The 14,832-nt window shown below is 36.0% G+C and overlaps 2 protein-coding genes and 1 non-coding gene across 5 annotated transcripts; 2 read left to right on the top strand and 1 right to left on the bottom strand.

Annotated features, from left to right (window-relative positions):
- Window positions 1-2,380: 2,380 nt before the first annotated feature.
- Window positions 2,381-7,099, bottom strand: mlnl (motilin-like). 3 transcript variants are annotated; one of them, XM_055180386.2, is made up of 6 exons: window positions 6,662-7,099; window positions 4,444-4,582; window positions 3,260-3,385; window positions 2,946-3,035; window positions 2,592-2,694; window positions 2,381-2,506 (listed from the first exon to the last, which is right to left on the bottom strand). In XM_055180386.2, exons 3-6 carry the CDS (start codon window positions 3,380-3,382, stop codon window positions 2,499-2,501), a joined length of 324 nt encoding a protein of 107 aa, XP_055036361.2. In that variant the 5' UTR covers window positions 3,383-3,385; window positions 4,444-4,582; window positions 6,662-7,099; the 3' UTR covers window positions 2,381-2,498. The 3 variants fall into 3 exon arrangements, with proteins under 3 accessions (XP_055036361.2, XP_055036359.2, XP_055036360.2); XM_055180384.2 differs by having other exon boundaries at window positions 2,934-3,035; XM_055180385.2 differs by lacking the exon at window positions 4,444-4,582 and having other exon boundaries at window positions 2,934-3,035.
- On the top strand, window positions 6,114-12,245 carry nop56 (NOP56 ribonucleoprotein homolog). The gene is made up of 12 exons (XM_073871413.1): window positions 6,114-6,260; window positions 7,094-7,183; window positions 7,560-7,674; window positions 7,856-8,020; window positions 8,201-8,393; window positions 9,460-9,653; window positions 9,866-10,017; window positions 10,108-10,208; window positions 10,494-10,642; window positions 10,823-10,944; window positions 11,127-11,240; window positions 11,482-12,245. Exons 1-12 carry the CDS (start codon window positions 6,258-6,260, stop codon window positions 11,701-11,703), a joined length of 1,620 nt encoding a protein of 539 aa, XP_073727514.1. The 5' UTR covers window positions 6,114-6,257; the 3' UTR covers window positions 11,704-12,245.
- Window positions 10,991-11,057, top strand: LOC129424578 (small nucleolar RNA SNORD57). The gene has a single exon (XR_008638115.2). It is a non-coding gene; the product is annotated as a small nucleolar RNA SNORD57 (small nucleolar RNA).
- Window positions 12,246-14,832: the final 2,587 nt, after the last annotated feature.

The raw sequence follows: 14,832 nt of genomic DNA on the forward strand, positions 1-14,832 counted from the left end.
CCAACACTTTACAGTTTTAATGCTGTTTGGAATTGCAGTTTCAAAGGACTTCTAAATGAGGCATGGGGGTCTTGTCTGGCGAGGCGATTGTCATTTTTGGCAGGAAAAATGGAGGATGTGCACTTTTGGACCACGGCTTCTCGTCTTCCTCCGGCCCTGTGACGCGCCAGTGCGACGTCACATAATTGCGTAATGATGTTGAAAGGTTACGTGTTACATATATGAAACGCACATTTGCGAACCACTTTAAACAATAAACTGACACAAAGACATTAATTAGTATCATTCCACATACAACAACGTCGGAACGGTCCTCTTTCTCCACACTTGTAAACACTGGGGCATAGTTTCGCATACGTCATCCGTGACCACTTGACATGATGACGTATTGCGTGAGGTCGCGCTGGCGCGTCGCATGACCGGAGGAGGACGAGAGGTTGTGGTTTAGAAGTGCATATTTTTGTTTTTGTTGCCAGGGATGATGATCGTTTCGCTGGATGGGACCCTTATGCCTCGTTTGGGATCGTTTAGAGTCCTTTGGGGCTGCAATTTTGAACTGCATTAGCTGTTACGTGTTGGGGTCCATTGGAGTCCATTGGAATGGGAGGAATCCTGGAGTGTTCTCCTCAAGGAACATAGTTTCTTCTCGAATGAGCGGGGAGGGACATCGGCATTTTGGATGACATGGTGGTGAGTAAATTATCTGGATTTTTTTTTTAAGAAAATTGACTAATCTTTAAGAGATCCTGCAGTTTCCTGCTATTGCTCAAGTGGAAGGGGAGTTTACCCTAAAACTTGACACATCAGTTTACATATTTATACAGTTAGCATAATACTTTATACACATTCCCTGTATTTTCTGAATGTATTCTATTAAAGAGACAATTATATAAGATCACTATAACATTGCAAAAACAACAAATCTAATTCTGGCATGGTGACCTTAGACTTTTGCACAGTACTGTAAATGTCCTAATATAACTAGTCCTGGATTAATCTAAACCCTGTTCTGAAAACCACCCCTTTATATGCAAAGGTATACTTTTTGAAAGGGTACCACCGCAGTGAAAGCTAGGGACCACCTTTTGATCATTTTTTTCTGACAGTGTATAAAACACGAAATAAGATCTTTTGTGATCACACATTTCAGACAGGACCATAAAAAAATCTTTATGGAAACACACAGCTTAACAAAAATATTTATTTTAAGATATTTTAAATAAATATTGTTGACATATGCACCTTGGAAATAAATATGTAGGTTATTTCACAGTACAAGCAACATGAGTTAATGGTGACAGAATTTTTCTTTTTTGATGACACACAGTGTTAAATTTGTGTTTTTATTGCAGAAACTGAAAACATATTTCTTATTCTTTACATTTTCATTTGAATAAAGTTTATCTGATTTACCTAACAATGTAGTAAAATGTTTTCTATGGGGCCATGGCACAAGACTTTTTTAAGATGTCAAATAAATCTTTGGTGTCCCCAGAGTACACATGTGAAGTTTTAGCTTAAAATACCATATAAATAATTTATTATAGCATGTTAAAATTGAGACTTTATAGGTGTGTGCAAAAATGTGCGTTTTTGACATCATAAGGAGAGCCAAATTTCAACGACCTATTTTTTCATGTGCTTATAGAGAATGGTTTACCAAAACTTAGTTACTGGGTTGATCTTTTTCACATTTTCTAGGTTTATAGAAGCACCGGGACCTAATTATAGCACTTAAACATGAAAAAAGTCAGATTTTCATGCCATGGCCCCTTTAAGATTTTCTACTGTTTAATCCACATTTTAATACCTAATACTAATAATAATTAAGAGAAAAATGGGAAGCAAAAATTCTATTTTGATATGTTTCCTCACATAACAATACAGTCTAACAATTGTTATGGGTTTAAAAATATCAAACAGGCTTATGCAATAACAAATATCCTAAAATGTGGACATATATTTGATACTTTGCAACCAAAGTGCTAAACTGAACCACTGTGAACAGCATCTCACACAAACACATGTCCTCAACATCTGCATCTTAAAGATGTGTTTAAACGTTTGGTATTTTATAGGACAACATTTATTAATATAGTAACAGCAAAAACTACAATACAATTTTCTGAGAATGTGGCTCATTTTGCAGCATCCATTATACTTCAAAAGCACACATTCTGTGTTCTGAGTTTAAATTTTCATGACGTGATACTTGAACAAACCCAATAGCCAAAGGGTTTTTACTGTGTTACATTAAGCAAGGCTATAAAGACTTTGAATTAAAAGAAAACAGATGCTGCAAGAAATAAGAAATCTAATTTAGATTAATGGCAAAACGAATGTGAGGCTAACATAACAATGGATGACAAGAAACTACGAGTGCATGCAATTTCATTTTATTGCGATTGTCTTTGCATTAGTAATTAAAACATTTGTGCTTGCAATCGTGGCAAATCGTCAGGCTGCAATTGTCGTTCAATGTGGATAAAATGCCTTAATTATTTCTCTGTGAAAATAAAGCAAATGTATTAGAGTAGTCTGTTTGCATCTACAGTACATGTTTTGAAGATGGAATAAGATTTTATCCTTACCGGTCTTTGCTTCTTCTAAGATGATCTGCAGCATCTTACTGAAAGCAGACCCAATCTGGCTCTTTTGGGCATTGAGTTTCAATCCAGTTTCAACATTTTGACCCTTTACAAAGAAACAAAACATGTCCGCTATCAAAACATGATGAATAGGAAGGGAAATTTAGGGAATATTAGGGAAAGTAAGGGAATATTTTTTACAAAATTAAAAAATTTGGAACTGAACTGACCAAAATATTCAAATTGATTGCAAGTTACATGTTTGGTAATTTGCTATCAGAATGCTTGTATGGCAAAAAAATATTATTTTACAAATCCAAAACTAATGATAAATTATATGCTTACATGAATCCTTACCACTGTCTCTCCTCCAGCATCTTCTGGAGATACTTCATCAATCAAACTGCTCTCTGCCCGTAGATCAGCATCCTTTTTGCTTTCCTTCTCCTGTTGACAATGATGCTAAAAAGTTAGATTTATATAATAAAAATGACCCTAAAATGGTCCCAATATGAACACTTAAGGTACAAAGGTGTACTTTATAAAAGGGTACTGCCCCAGTGGGACTATTTTGACCATTTTATTATACAGTATCCACTGGTACTAATGGCAGAGGGTCCAGTTGGAGATAAAATGAATAATTAAGAAGGTCTAAAGGTTTGCTTTCTCACCCTGAGCTCTCTCATCTCTTTAAGGCTGAAAAATGTGATGTGACCCTCTGCTTGTTCAGCCAGCAGGGCAATAATACACACAAGCCCCAAACATAGTGTCACTGCTCCTCGCATTGTTGACATGAACTGGAATGAGACACAAACACACGCACTCTTTGATTTGTATGATAGGATGCAGAATTGCTGTTGAACATCTTTTTTAATTCTTAAATCTACAAACACAAGGAATCAGGAGGAATATGACTGAAGGAGTGAAGTCAAGAGACTTTATGGGTGATTCTTACGAAACAATTGAAACACCACGGCACTAATGATTTTAGCTTTAAAATGTGTAATATAGTAACATTAAAAAGCATCAGAATTAACACAATACTGTGTTCTACCTTGCACAATGTTTTATTTATAATTGTAAATTTTATCTCATTTTCTGCTGAAATTCTCATTACCACAATGTGTCCGGCTGTGTTTGAACATGCGTTATGTTGTAATTTAATCAAATGAACACAAAAATAATAAGAAAAAAAATAAATGGATGTTTTGCTAGACTACTTTAGATGACAGAAAATTTTTTACTGAATATTCATGTAAAATAATGATGAAGAAAAATTAGGAAAATTATGTGTCCATGCCTGATGTTCTCATCCTCCGCAACACTTTTTGAGAACAGTTCAAGCACACATACAGAATTTTAATAAAGTTTGATTTTGAGTGACCAAGCACATGGACCAGTTACTTCAAGATGGCTACCAGGTAAGATCATTTTTTTACAGTTAATTTGAAATATTGTCTTGTCAGAATGCTTACACGACATTTTGATTATCATTACCGCAACAGATGCTTATTAAATGTTAATTTAATTAATAGAAGCATAATACTTTGATTTTAAATGCATGTGCAGAATCTCCAAATTATGTTCTTTCAGGTTTGTCATGTCATTTTGAAAATATGTCAGTGTTGATGTTTTCTGACTGTTGCGGTAATGAGATTTTTTAGGACTAATTTTTTAAATTATGTTACAAAAAGTATTAAATGATAAGTAAAAGTTTTTAAATTAATGTTCCCATTTACTCCAGACTTTGTTTTTCAATGTCTGGTGGGAAAAAAAGTAAATTTAAGCAATTTTTACATTTTCATGCTTGACATTTTTAAAACCAAGTTTTCGTGAGAATCACCCATTTATATACCTTGCAGCATGCAGGTTGTGGCCGTAGCAGGGTCTGTGTGTGTTTTTCTGTCAGTGGTCTGGAAGCAGTCAGGCTTTATAGAAACTCTTGGATCACACTGAGGTGTTTCTTGACATATATTTCCATAAACTCCCCCACGCTGAACATGCACACAAGAAATGGGATTTGACATAACTTGGTTGTGGTCACAATATTGTTTATATAAATATGTTTGATGAGTGACATGTTTATAAGAAACCCACGCTGCATTCCTGTCTGATGTGGGTATATGGTAATAAATTGGATCTAAAAATATGAAGTCAACACTGGAATTTGCTGCCATGGTTATGCCCACTTCTCTCATTACTGGTAAATGGGTGTGCAACTTCCTCAGTTTCCTGTCATAGCATTTAAACTGTTGACTGTATCTTGTGTTTTCCTCTACTTTTTAAACTACTTGCACTATAGTCTTTCTTGGTAAATACTTCCAATATGTTGAGTATAGTTTTAATAGATTTAAATAATAATAAAAAAAAACGTAATGCATTCCTGCATACTTTTTTGAGGGCAAAAGAAAATACAAATGTGTAACACATTACAACAAAGTTGTATTTAAACTTAGTTCATAATTTCAGCATTAAAGGGATAGTTCAACCAAAAAGTAAACATTTTGTCATTATTTTACTCACCCTTATGTTGTTTTAAACCTGTATGTGTTTCTTTATTGTGTTAACACAAAAGAAGATGTTTTGATAAATAATGGTAAGCACACAGTTGACGGTACCCATTGACTTCCATAGTAGGAAAAACAAATACTATGGAAGTAAATGGGTACCATCAACTGTGTGCTTACCATAATTTATCAAAATATATATTTTTTGCATTCTGCAGAAGAAAAAAAACTCATACAGGTTCAAAACAACATGAGGGTGAGCAAATAATGACAAAATGATCATCTTTGGGTGAACTATCCCTTAAACTAATAATTTTGAAATCAAAGTTGAAACTATTAACATTAATAAATCCAAAAGAACAATTTTATTGACATTTACTTACATTAACAAAGATGTTGAAAAACTACATTGCTCGTTGTTAGCGAATGCATTTACTAATGTTAACAAAATTTACAACCTTATTGTAAAGTGTTACCTTAAAATGGTATATTATTAGAATATTTAATTGCACTTGTATAAACATATAGACAATTACGTTCTAATAAATAGTGCTGTCAAATATTTTCAAAGATGCTGTAAAAATAAAATAATATAAATAAATTAAAAATGTGTTCATTATTTGTTGTGTTGTTTTATTTATTTTATAGTATGCTTTCTGTATTCTACATTTTATTTAATTGGTAAGCTGTAATTTCTCTATATATTGTAAATAGTCAAATGTAGTGCAAAAAATAAAATACTTTAAAGCACCGAGCAAAATGAAGCCCACAAATGAAACATCTGCTTCTGTTGTTGCTTTTGATTAAAAAAAAAAAACATTTTTATACAGGGTATACCACGAGGCATAAATTTGAATAAAATTGCTTGAATTATAATTTTTGATATTAAAGAATGTATGAATGAACGTTTCATCATACATATTAATTATATTCATTATTATTAAATTATTTTTTCTAACGGGATATCCATGTAAATACATGTATTTCCAACAGGTGGCGCACACTAGGAAACAAAAGGCAGGTTAAGAAATCTCGCGATAAGAGAAGAAGGGAAGAAGCGTGAGGGGTTTCTTGATTTAGCGCGTGCGATTCTCTCTTTCCTTTACAAGTGATTCGGAGGAACGGAGCACATTTGCACGCGTGGCGCACCTAAACAGTAAACATGGTAAGGCATTTTATAATCGTATACGCACTCTTTTGATAGCATCTTCTTTAAGATTTTAAAGGTTTTAAGTTGACATTGCGTCGTTTTTTTATTTTGTGTTTTTAAATGCTATCCAGTGTCACATTGGCAGTGTGCAACCTGGTAGTGTTGAGATTTAAAGATTTGCGTTACTAAAAAATTGTTTTAACGTTGTTTTTTCTAATTTGAGTTTTAAATGCACAATTATGATGCACGCTCCACATACTGTTCGTGTAAAATCATTAACTTGCATTTCTTTTTAAACATAAAATAGTGAATCCGGTATCGCACCAAGTTAGGCCTCAGTATGGCACTGGAGGCCACTAACTTTACATGCACAACACTTACATTTAACGGATTTTAAGTCTTTATATTTCACTTACCTCGTGTTTGTGTTTTTGGATCCGATTGTCTGTTTATCTCCGAAGTGGTGTGCGATGTTTATCCGTTTTCAAAGCTAATCCTCGTGGAGAATTTGATCCATGTGAAGAACACGTGGTGCGTCTGCTAACCCATGCTAATCTGCGTCTCTTCAGTCTGAATCTCTACAACAATAAAATCTAAACTCAAGTAGTTTATTAACGACAGTTGTTATCTGCGATTCTTATGTAACGATAATCTATGAAATATGTAAACTTAACAAAGCTTAATTGTGCCACCACGTGGGCACGGTTCACGCGCTCGTTGTTGATCTAAAGCACCAGCAGATAATTCACACTATTGATTGTTTTAGTGGTTATTAACAGAGATATAAGCATTTGAGACTTTGTCCTTTTTGTTGTAAAATATGTGATTTATGGTGTTTCTCTTCTCAGGTGCTGTTGCACGTGCTTTTCGAGCACGCGGCTGGATATGCGTTATTAGCCGTCAAAGAAGTTGAAGAGATCGGGATGCTTCTACCTCAGGTCCTTTTATTGTCCATTTTGTATTATATTTGTTGTACAATTTTTTTTTGTGCTATAAACCGTTAATTGCAGATAAAGTGTGGCGAGACTGGGAGTGGTTAAATATTCATTAATAATTATGGATAATCCATTGATAGACTCACATGTACTCTTAAAGGGACAGTTCACAAAAAATATATGTATTTAAATTGAAATTCAAGATGTAGGTAGGTCTTTCTTTACTAAAAAAGTGAAGATTTGTAGTTGAAATTAGTCCTTGATAATTCAGAAAATGCAACTTCATGGCTGCATCCAATTGATGAAAACAACCTATAAGATATGGCAACACATTAACTGTGACAGATTAGTAGTAATGTTGTTTTTCTGTTTTTTATAGGTGGAGGAGAGCGTACTAAACGTGGGAAAGTTTAGTACTGTGGTCAGACTAAGTGCTTTCTTTCCGTTTAAATCTGCCCAGGGTGCGCTTGAAAACATCAATGCAGTTTCTGAAGGTAAGAGGAAATTTTAAAAAAAATTGTATGCTAATCGGAGGCAATGATGTACAAATATCTGTCAATCCACTGAATAATAGTGAGGACAACCTTCCAAAACACTGAGCAACATCTGTGAAAAACCATTTGTATTACGATTTCATTACAAAAGGTAACCTGAAATTTTGTGCGTTCTCCACAGGTGTTGTCCATGCAGATCTCAAGTTGTTTTTGGAGACCAACCTGCCGTCCGGAGGTAAAAAGAAGACTATGTTGGGTGTGTCTGATGCTAAGCTTGGAGCAGCGCTGCAGGAGGAGCTGCAGTTGTCCATTCAAACAGGAGGCGTAGTTGCCGAAATAATACGAGGTGAGTTACCTTTAAAAAATAAATTGCATTCCTAAATAACCGTAAACACCCTATTGTCATGATGCAACTCGATCGCCTGATTTCTGATGCTTTATACTGAAAACCTGAACAGTATGGAAATAAAAATGGAGGGGAGAGTTTTCATTGAACTTGCTTAATTCATCTCCCTATGATTGACAGGTGTGCGTCTGCACTTTCATTCCCTGGTCAAGGGGCTCACCGCCCAAGCAGCGTCTAAAGCTCAACTGGGTTTGGGTCACAGCTACTCCAGGGCCAAAGTCAAATTCAACGTCAACAGGGCAGACAACATGATCATCCAGTCCATCGCCCTCCTAGATCAACTAGACAAAGATATCAACACGTTCTCCATGCGCGTTCGGTAAGGAAAATATTTGGTTTCTGTAGAAATAATCTTGGTAGCCTCCTAATGCTTACCACAGACAGCGCCCCCTAGTGCACTGGCTGTAAATGAAAGGGAGGGATAGTAAAGCCTTACTTTAGGAGTGCTCGGTGCCTCAAACTGGACAGAACACAACCTGAGGGGGGTGACAAGTGTTAAAGAGACACTCCACTTTTTTGGAAAATAGGCTCGTTTTCCAGCTCCTTTAGAGTTAAACATTAGATTTTTACTGTTTTGCAATCCATTCAGCTGATCTTTGGGTCTGGTGGTACCATTTTTAGCATAGCTTAGCGTAATCCATTAAAACTGATTTAGATCATTAGCATCGCGCTAAAAAATATCCAAAGAGTTTTGATATTTTTCCTATTTAAAACTTGACACTTCTGTAGTTACATTGTGTACTAAGACCGACAGAAAATTAATTTGCATTTTCTAGGCAGATATGGCTAGGAACTATACTCTCATTCCGGCGTAATAATCAAGGACTTTGCTGCTGTAACATCAAGGACTTTGCTGCTGTAACATGGCTGCAGCAGGCGTAGTGATATTACGAAGTGCCTGAAAAAAGTTCCCTTGGTTACTTTCAATAGCAGGGGACTTTTTTTCAGGTGCTGCGTAATGTCATTGCGCCTCCTGCAGCCATGTTGCGGCAGCGGAGTCCTTGATTACTGCGCCAGAGTGAGAGTATAGTTCCTAACCATATCTGCTTAGAAAATCACAACTTTTAATTTTAGTCTGTCTTAGTACACGATTTTAACTACAGAAGAGTCAAGTTTTAAATAAAACTCTTTAGTTATTTTTAGCACGATGCTAATGGTCTAAATCGGTTTCAATGGATTACGCTAAGCTATGTAAAAATGGTGGCGCCAGACCCGAATATTAGCTTAATGAATTCCAAAACGGTCCGAATCAAATATTTAACACTTGGGGAGCTTGAAAATGAGCCTATTTTCAAAAAAAGTGGAGTGTCCCTTTAAACAGCTCTTGATGTTTTGCCATCACGGATGTCCTTGTTTATCTTTAACACTTTTCTCTTATCTGTTCGTGAATGGTACGGGTACCATTTCCCAGAGCTGATAAAGATAGTGAGCGACAACAGCTCATACTGTAAACTGGCCAAGCTGATCGGGAACCGAAAGGAAATGACGGAGGAGATTCTGGAAGCCCTTGAGGAGATCACTATGGACAGCGGCAAAGCTCAGGCCATTCTGGACGCTTCTCGTAGCTCTATGGGCAAGGAACTTGTTGCTTTTTATCAATCCAGATTGTTCGGTGTAAACCTCAGATGTTATGATGTTCTTAAGATCTGTCAATCCCCTGAAACATTGTGATGACAGCTTACCTCTTTATCTGAACAACTGAGTCACCTTTGCTCAAGCAAACAACTTAAGTGCTTCTGTGATCCCATTTTTCACTCACGGTTTTTATTTTTTTTTCACCTGAAGGCATGGATATCTCACCGATTGACCTGATCAACATCGAGAGCTTTTCCAGTCGCGTGGTGTCCCTCACAAACTACAGACAGGAGCTGCAAGAGTACCTGCGTTCGAAAATGGGCCAGGTGGCGCCAAATTTAGCAGCTTTGATTGGTGAAGTGGTACGTGTTTATATCCTCTCATACCCTGTGAATCAAAATGTATTTAAAGTAGTCAAAATTGGCTCACACTGACATCTGTGTTTTAACTAGGTCGGAGCACGTCTCATCTCCCACGCTGGAAGTTTGACAAACCTGGCCAAATATCCGGCCTCCACAGTGCAGATCCTGGGAGCAGAGAAGGCCCTGTTCAGGTACTGGGTCTCCCCTTCCCTGCTGGGGTTTCATACAGCTGTGGTGATGGCAGGGCCGGGGCGTTGCAGGAGTGGGTGATTTGAGCGGGTCTGTGAACCCGCTTTAAAAGTGATCCCGCTCAACCTCACGTACCCCCCAGTCTGAACGGCTGTTTAGGGTTATGAGAGGTAGATAATTTTGAAGATGATCCGTTAGGATTCTCTACATGGAGATTTAGACCACAAGTTAATATTCAGTCTACCTAAAATGTAAAGTTGTGTAGATGGGGTTTATGTTCATTTCAGGGCGCTGAAGACTAGAGGAAACACTCCGAAGTATGGTCTCATTTTCCACTCGACGTTCATCGGACGCGCAGCTGCCAAAAACAAAGGGCGCATCTCTCGGTACCTGGCCAACAAATGCACCATTGCTTCGCGCATCGACTGCTTTTCAGGTGAGGGTTGATGTGGGTAGAATTTGACCGCTTGGTTTCTGCCGTGATGTTTTTAATTTTTCGTCAACAGAAATCCACCTAAGTGGATGTTGAAAATAAATATCCTGAGCAGAAATTCTGCTTTAACACTGATTTTTTTATTTTAAAGTGTATCGCATTGACATCTGTGTGTTTTAATAGAGGTGCCAACCAGTGTGTTTGGAGACAAACTGCGTGATCAAGTAGAAGAACGTTTGGCTTTCTATGAGACCGGAGAAGCTCCACGGAAAAACTTGGATGTTATGAAAGAGGCCGTTGCTGAGGTAAGATATTTAAAGATACGATTTGATATGTTTAAAAATAACGTGTTGTGAGTGATGACTCTCTTAACCTGACTTTAAAATGGAGGCAAATACTGATTTAATGAGCCTGACACAACACTTGCTTAAAGATTAATGTCATGTTAGATGTGTGAGATGCAGGAGTTACATTTTCCGTTGCTGAGGCCACCGAGGTAGCGGCTGAGATCAAACGAAAGCTTGATAAGAAGGAAAAGAAGAAAAAGAAAAGGGAAAAGAAAAAGCTTGAAGCTCTTTCCACAGCTGAAGGAGATGTGGAGGTACGTGTAAATATCGATTAGCTTGTTAGAAAATGTGGCATGGCAATACTGGAAGCTGGACCTTCTCATGGACCCGCTTCATATCAGACCATGCCAGAGCAAATCTTCTCCGAACCATTGGCAGGCCCCACACAGTGGGTTTGATCACTGAAGTGAGCAGAACATCCGATCTTGGTTGGTTGATGCCGACTCAATGTTTTCTCTGCACGTGTTGTGTTATTGATGAATTTTTCATGTTTAGGAGAATGGAGATGCAGAGGTGAGCGTGAAGAAGAAAAAGGTTAAGAAGCAGGTTGAGGAGGAACCTGAGGAGGAGGTCACAAACGGGTTGGAGGCCACACCTTCTAAGAAGAAAAAGAGGAAGATTGAAGCCGTTGAGGCAGAGCCGGAGATAAAAGAGGAGGAGGATCAGACCGAGAAGAAAAAGAAAAAAAAGAAAAAGAAGGCTGGGGAGGATGAATAAATTCGATCCTCCTGACTGGACCTTTTTTTGTATTGTACAGCTTTTAGTTGTTTTTGGTTCATCAGTGTTGGACTTAAGTCAAGTGTTTTGGAGACGCTTGGAAGCCAGACACGGTGATGCGTCGATGGTTAGCAAACATGGTTTTATTTACTGTGATTTCTTAAAGCACCTTCATCTGAAATGGATGGTTGATCTCTGTGCCTTGAGTTAAAATAAAATAACAGCCCTTTGGGGGTTATTAAAAAGAGTTTGTGTTTGGTCAAACTTGTCATTCAGATTGTATGAAACTCAATTTATGCCATTTCATGTAAATAATTAAATTACACACTTGGAATTGTAAGTCTCGATTCAAGTTATCATTTATGGTAGCATCTTACTTTGAGAGATATTTTTGTACTTGTAGACTGCAGCTATCAGAATTGAAAATGGTGCATGTGGCTTTACCAAGCTTTTTGCCATGCCAGTACTCCAGCCAATGTATTCTAATGTTTTGGGCTGTTTAATTGTTTGGCCTTTCAATAAATTCAGAATGGGTCATGCTATGTGCCTCTTCAGTTTTAAGATTTTTAAAACCGGTCCAAATGGGTAAATTTGATTTTGCATGCTTTTAATACTTTCAGAAAAGTAACACAATATCAGTTCTACAGGTTATGACATGTTGTGTTTATTAGAGAAATTACAGCAACACAGATTATGTAGTACACTTCCATAATGCACTTTAGGGGCTCTATTTTGACACTAATTTTGTAGTTTATAAATTAATTATTAGCTTTTAAGATGTTTTTAAAGTGATGGTTCACCCAAAAATGAGAATTGTCATCTATACACCCGTTGTTTTAAACCTGTATGAGGTTTTTTATATACACAGAAATTTTTATATGATTGTAAGCCAGCTGCTGATTGTAACCCTTGACTTCCATAGTAGGAAAACAAATATTTTGGAAGCATTTTGATAAATGATGGTAAGCAAGCACACAGTTGACCGTACTCATTGAATTTCATTGTATTTGTTTGTGTTCGTCAGAAAAAAGAAATTCATACAGGTTTAGGAAATGTTTTTGGTGAACTATCCCTTTAAAATTATCTAAGTGTATTTATTTGCTAGTTTGAGACCTTGATACACCATGAATATGAACTAAAATGCGCTATTAACTCTATTAATGTATTAAATCTTGTATTACACTAATCATCTTTTACACAAAGATGAGTTTAAGTTTACTACAAGTGATACCTACATACGTTTATTTTTTTTTAATTTTTAGAACATTTTAGTTCATAATCGTGGCGTCTCAAAATAGCGCAGATAAGTAACTTACATGTTTTTAAGTAGCTACTAAATATTTTTTTAGTAAATTAAGATGATTTTAAGTACACAATTAGTGCGCAAAAATAGAGCACTTTAAAGGTGCATTGTGTAGATTTTAGCATCATCTAGTGGTAAGGTTGTGAATTGCACCGCTCCCTTGCGAAGCACATAGAGACACTACGGTAGCCATCACAGGATAAACATGTCATCATCTGAGACAACGTAGTGACAAACGCGCTCTGTAGAGCAGTTTGTCTGTTTAGGGCTACTGTAGAAATGGCAGCTTCCATGTAAGGGGACCCGCAGTGTATGTGAATAAAACGGCTCATTCTTGGGTAATAAAAACAATACAGTTCATTTTGTAAGATCTTTATACACCACTGATAATATAGTTATGTAGATTATATTGCATTGCTATCAAAAGATCCTTCTCAAATTTTACACGCTGCACCTTTAAGTGCACTATGGAAGTGTACTTCTTTTTCACCTCAGAGCAATAGTTTTAATAATTTTGTGCTATATCCAAAAATAAAAATTTCATTTACACACTCATGTTAGTCTGAACCTGTACGAGTTTCTTTTGTTAAATGCAAGATTTTTTTGATAAATAGTTACTACAATGTTGACTTTAATAGTATTTGTTTTTCCTACTATGGAAATCAATAGGTGGGTCATTCTACGGAAATGTCAATTTTTCTGTCCCTAGCCTTAAAACAAATATTACACTGACTTGAAAAACACTTTTAAAAAAATGTATATTTTAAAATGAAACAATATGTTATTTGAACAATTACACCTTCTTGAGCCATCAATGTAGCAATATTTGATTTTAATTAATTAGAATTCCAAGCACCACAGAAGTGCTCGTCCCCACAGTCATGTACAGAGGGAAAATGCTTTATTTTGAGATCAAAAAGTGTTTTCTTTCATTTAAAATACATTAATGTGTCCATAACTATCAAATAAATGATGTAAATTAGATTAAAAAACAAAATGCTATAAAATATATAATGAAAGTAGTGGTCACCTGGAGTTTTGTCACTGGTGTTACCGTTTAACCAAAAAGCTCTTATTTTTAAATATGGTATGATAACTCCACTGTCTCTTTTCAGTTATCAGAAATCTTTTCATTTATCTCATGATTTAATATGAAGCTTTTAGTTTAAGTCACTGGTATGACCTCCTTCATTGTTTGGGAATTGAAAAAAATAGAATACAAGTGGATTAACTACTTAATTTAGTGAGTATACAATAATTGACAACATTTGGTTTGATACTTCGCAGCAGCAATTTTGTAAAATGCAGTTTTCATGAAAATCGTCACTGGTATTACTCTCCTTATGGAGTCTTTAAGTACATGCACACAAAAAATAAAAAAAAATCATTAAGCTGTCATTTATGTGTACTCATATAGTCAAAGAGTAATTTTAATAAAAAATGTGGTCTAAGTTTAAATGTTAGAAAAAGAAATATTTTAAGACAAAAGATATTTTAAAAATATCTTTTGTGCTCAACAGAATAAGGAACTCGTAGGTTTAGACTAACATGAGGGCAAGTAAAATAGAAATTTTTCATTTTTGGGTGAACTATACTTTTAATGAACATCTGTTGTCCTATAGTTGAAAAGGATTTTAAGTTTGGCTAAATGATTAAATGATACATTAAGGATAAATGGTAACGCGTTGATAACGTAGATAATTGACATTATCGTGACGTCAAAGTACCGCGAGAGCGTTTCTATAAATCGTACGGCACAGTCCGTTTTCAAATCGCTCTCGCAGTACGTTGACGTCATCCACTTGTCGGTTCTTGCAGCGTCGCAC

This window comes from Misgurnus anguillicaudatus, chromosome 9 (assembly GCF_027580225.2).
Source record: "Misgurnus anguillicaudatus chromosome 9, ASM2758022v2, whole genome shotgun sequence".
Taxonomy (NCBI): Eukaryota; Metazoa; Chordata; class Actinopteri; order Cypriniformes; family Cobitidae; genus Misgurnus; species Misgurnus anguillicaudatus.

Coding starts and splice junctions, on each gene's coding strand:
- mlnl (XM_055180385.2), bottom strand. CDS start 3,382: ATGTCAACAATGCGAGGAGCAGTGACACTATGTTTGGGGCTTGTGTGT. Junction 3,036..3,259: donor AAGAGATGAGAGAGCTCAGG/GTGAGAAAGCAA, acceptor CATTGTCAACAG/GAGAAGGAAAGCAAAAAGGA. Junction 2,695..2,933: donor AGACAGTGGTAAGGATTCAT/GTAAGCATATAA, acceptor TTCTTTGTAAAG/GGTCAAAATGTTGAAACTGG.
- nop56 (XM_073871413.1), top strand. Junction 9,654..9,865: donor CGCTTCTCGTAGCTCTATGG/GCAAGGAACTTG, acceptor TTTCACCTGAAG/GCATGGATATCTCACCGATT. Junction 10,018..10,107: donor CAGCTTTGATTGGTGAAGTG/GTACGTGTTTAT, acceptor TGTTTTAACTAG/GTCGGAGCACGTCTCATCTC.